We start from the raw sequence: 4,362 nt of genomic DNA on the forward strand, positions 1-4,362 counted from the left end.
TATACACAACTTAATTTTAGCTGCAATGGTACCTAATACAGTTATTACTGAATTTATGGCATGGTTATCAGAAAAACATGCAAGATATCTTTTTGAGGACATCTTTAACAATAATTTGGAGAAAATTCATAACTACAGGATGATGAAGCACCCAAGCCCATATTTTAAAGAACCAAGACGACTTTCTGAGCACAATTAAATACAAAATGTGCCAAGAAAAAAAAGATCTATTTACTAATAAACATGGCCTTCATTTATAAAGCTGCAAATCTGTCTTAACTTCAGCAAAGGGTCATGGAAAGCAGGGAATGGATATTAGTCTGTACGCCCATGTCCAAAACTCTGGTATATCAGAGCAGGTCATCAGATGTCTCAATTTGCATGAGGAATTCCCTAGACTGAAAGGGGAAAAAGAAAGACGGGTGCCCTGAGGATTCAAGGAGAAAAGCTCAGAATCCAAAGAAAGTCAAAATTGCTTTCAACCTCTGAGGAAGGAGCGGGTATCTTGGGTAGGCAGCAAATCACCCTGAGATAGAAGTCAAAAGACACGCCCCTTGGCTTGTGTCATTATTGACCATTCTCAGACAGAAGGACTTTTGAGTATGCCTCAGGTTGGGAGTGGGGAGATACCTCTTGCCCAGTCCCTGATACACTTGCTCCAAGTCCTCAGTGGAGGCAACTGCTGAAAGAGCAAGGTGGTCTTCTGGGAGCTTGAAAAAGCTATAGTAAAATGGGGGAGGAGAGGTAGAAAAACTCTTCCCACCTTGACGAACCCATGCAGTGAGCAGCACCAGCATATGGAGGCCAGTGGAGAAGGCTTTGAGAACAGCAGGCTGCAAACAACCGAAAGCAAAGAAAGCAGCAAGACAGAACCCTGGCACCACCTCGAAGCTTTCAAGGTACAAAGCAGATGTGGCGATAGAAGTAGCAGTAAATGATAGTTAAAGTATGCAGCTAACAGCCATAGTGGTAAAAGAGGGCATAGCTGTAATAGCCTCTGTGGAGGATTCTGAGCCTCTCCACATCCTGGGGAATTGGAACCAAAGAGACATGGAATCCCAGGAGCAATAGTCACAGGGCATCAAAAACCACCACAAATGTCATTCATGCCCCAGACATGCTTAAGGCTGGTGTGGCCTGGTAAAACAAGGCTTACAACAAAAATGTGAACACACTTTCTTACGGAGCCATGGTGCTTTTGACAACTTCATGAAGGTTAAATGAGGCTTAAAACTTCTGCTCTCTCCTGCCAAGATGCCTTTTGCTTGAAATGTCCTTTCTGCAGTCTCTGAAGAAAATAAAAGCAACACAAAAATGTTACTGTAACACACAGTTGTCTTTAATTATACAAATGCAAATCCAAAAAATAACAAATTATTTTACAATGTAGATTACTTTCAAGCAAGGGAGATTTATGTGTGCAAGTAACGTTTTTTTTTTTTACTCATCTGTCACTATAGGGTTGCTATGAGTCGGAATCGACTCAATGGTAACGCGTTTGGTTTTTTATACTTCACCTATTGGAGACCTGGTGGCAAAGTGGTTAAGCGCTTAGCTACTAACTGAAAGGTTGGTGGTTTAAACCCACCAGCTGCTCGGCCTCCATAAAGATTACAGCCTAGAAAACCCTATAGGGCAGTCCTACTCTGTCCTATAGGGTGCTATGAGTCAGAAATCAACTCACCGGCAATGGGTTTTTGATATACTTCAACTAGAATGTACAAGTCTTCCTAGCGGAAGAAATTTAATCACTAGCAATTCTAAGTACTCCTCTCTTTCCTTGAGACTATTTTGGTTGAAGGACAAGGCAGCTAGTGGAGTGCTATAGTGTTTTAGATAAGGGAGGTAGCATCTGGGCCTTGGATCACCATATGGCATCTTTTGAGATGCTTTATACTTAGTTTTGAAACTACAAAATATTTTCTCTACTTTTTCTGATGTATTATCTCTCTTCTGAGAACACTGGTGCCACTGCCTGGGAGGAGGCTGGGCATAGAACAAAGGGTATAAGGAAATATAAGCAGAAAGATATAAACTCGGTTAATATCTCAAAATTATCCCTACACATTTTCAAACTCTTAATGTTGTTTTATCTTTGCAATACTTACCAAAGGCTCCAAACCAAAACCAAACCCATTGCCATCGAGTCAATTCTGACTTATAGTGACCCTACAGGAAAGACTGCCTCATCGGGTTTCCAAGGCTGTCATCTTCCTCCTGTGCAGTGGCTGCTGGGTTCAAACCACTGACCTTTTGGTTAGCAGCCGAGCACTCAACCGCTGCGCCACCAGGGCTCCTTACTAAAAGCTAGCATGTGCTAAATGTGGTACTTCGATCATGGTTTGTGAATTTGGAGCATAAACTAAAAACGCTTCACTGCTAGTGACTGCCACCAAATAGGTTTTCTTCCCTCTTCTATGGTAATAAAGAAGATTAAGCAATATATGATTAAAATCCCAAGAAATCACAGGTTCTGAATTGTAGGCAACAGATGCCAACTTTGGCTGAGTTAAGTAGGAAAAGATTTTATATAAGAATATTGGGACGGCCAGAGTATCAGGCTGGAAGGCTGTGAAGTGAAGGATGTCCAAAGTCACAGTGGACAGCAGATCCAATGACACCACCCCCTCTTCCACAGAGCATAAGGTAGCACAGCTGGCATTACTGAAAACACTGACGAAGGACACGGGCTAGAACTGCTGCTACCGCTGCCTTAGACTGGTAATAGTTACAACTGATGACACAGTCTATGCCCAGAATGGATTCTGCACAGTCGCTTTTTTTCAAGTCGCTAACTTCTGATTCGAGACTAGGACAAAGCCAAGATCATGTTCTCCTGCCCCAGCAGTAAGGGACTCTGTGACAAATGTATCTGACATGGGAGATGGTAAAGAAGAGGTTAGATGTTGGACAGATAAAAGACAACTGTCCAGTATAAGTGTGTATTTGGAACGATAAAAGTGTATTCATAACACTATTGTAATTAACTTATCAAGTTATACCAAAAACCAAAAAAATCAAACTCGTTGCCATCAAGTTGATTGCAAGTCATAGCAACCCTATAGCTCATATAAATTACATAAAGGTATATCTTTTCTCAACTTCCCTATCAAAACCGAGTTTTGGCCCTTTCTAGTTTGCCCTGTTCTCAACTGTTTTAAATAATCCTAGAGTTGAAATATTAGGCTAAATCATACAAAATTATCATTTTTGTCAAAAACAGTCAAATGCTGGCAATTTGTTATGGTATAGAATACATCATGTGGACCAATTAACTAAGTTCCTAAAATTTGACTAGAAGGATTAGAGTGTAATTTCTAAGTCACCAAATATTTCAAAAACTTTCACATAAAAGTGTATCTGATAGGAACTCAGCAACACGTTTCCAGCATCCCAGAAAACTGAAATAGTATAAAGACAGGGAAGCACAAATTCATTTACTAAGTTACTGATTGAGCCCTTTCCATATGTCCCAGGCACACTACCTGCCTAATGGGACAGATTTCAGCCCAACAAAGAGAAGGACTTACCAATGTTTAGAGTTGTCAAAAAACAGAATGAATATAAGGAAGGACTTTTCTTAACAGAAATTAAAATACACACTTCATACTTTTGTATTGTTATTTACTATTCACATTAGTTTTTTCATATTATTTGATACAACAATCTTAATTGATTCTAAAGAAACAACATTTTTCAATTTACTGGTTTCAGTTACATCAAATTTTGACCCAAGAGTTCTCATTATTCACTGGGGCTAAAATCTTAGATCGTAGATATTTATTCATGACATTGTTTTAAATAATATTTGTCACAAAGCACATTTGAATTTTGTATTGATGTGTTTTTTAGTGCAATATGTTCTCTAGGTACATAGTAAGCAGGGAAAAGGAAAATGTCTTCTGTTTGAAAAGCATTTCTTAGTATTCAATTTTATATTCCTATTAACAGTATGATCTATTGCTTAGCCAAAGTATTGGGTAATGGTTAAAGAAACATTAGTTTTGAGATAAGAAGAATTTTTGCTAATGTGGAAAAACTATGTATCATTTTTCACCTATGTTAGCTTATGTTCTGGAAGAGAAGCTTATGAATAATTGCAGAGGCTGTTCAATTTCTCCTAGTACCACAGACATTCCTTCAAGCACTAAATAGAAAACAGCACAGCAAATATATCAGATATCCTTCAAAAGTCAGCTAAGAGTGCTTCCCAAATAATATAATTTACCTCACAGCTGAAGATGAAAGTTCTCTGAAGAAAATTTCTTAAAAATGTATTTTAAATATTAGCAGGCTTTGCTATGTAAAGGAACACTGAAACAATTTAATAAAGGTGCAGTCCATTTATAATGCTAACAAACA

At 38.6% G+C, this 4,362-nt stretch overlaps 1 protein-coding gene across 8 annotated transcripts in view; it reads right to left on the reverse strand.

Moving 5' to 3' along the window:
- AKAP7 (A-kinase anchoring protein 7) overlaps positions 1–4,362 on the reverse strand; it is a 166,593-nt gene that overhangs the window by 91,643 nt on the left and 70,588 nt on the right. For all 8 annotated transcript variants that reach the window (XM_023730192.1, XM_004368924.2, XM_023730169.1 and 5 more), the window contains one exon: positions 1,176–1,288. In XM_023730192.1, the coding sequence (XP_023585960.1) occupies positions 1,176–1,288 (113 nt within the window). The remainder of the gene's footprint in view (positions 1–1,175; positions 1,289–4,362) is intronic.

Source organism: Trichechus manatus, unplaced genomic scaffold, assembly GCF_000243295.1.
Source record: "Trichechus manatus latirostris isolate Lorelei unplaced genomic scaffold, TriManLat1.0 scaffold00002, whole genome shotgun sequence".
Classification (NCBI taxonomy): Eukaryota; Metazoa; Chordata; class Mammalia; order Sirenia; family Trichechidae; genus Trichechus; species Trichechus manatus.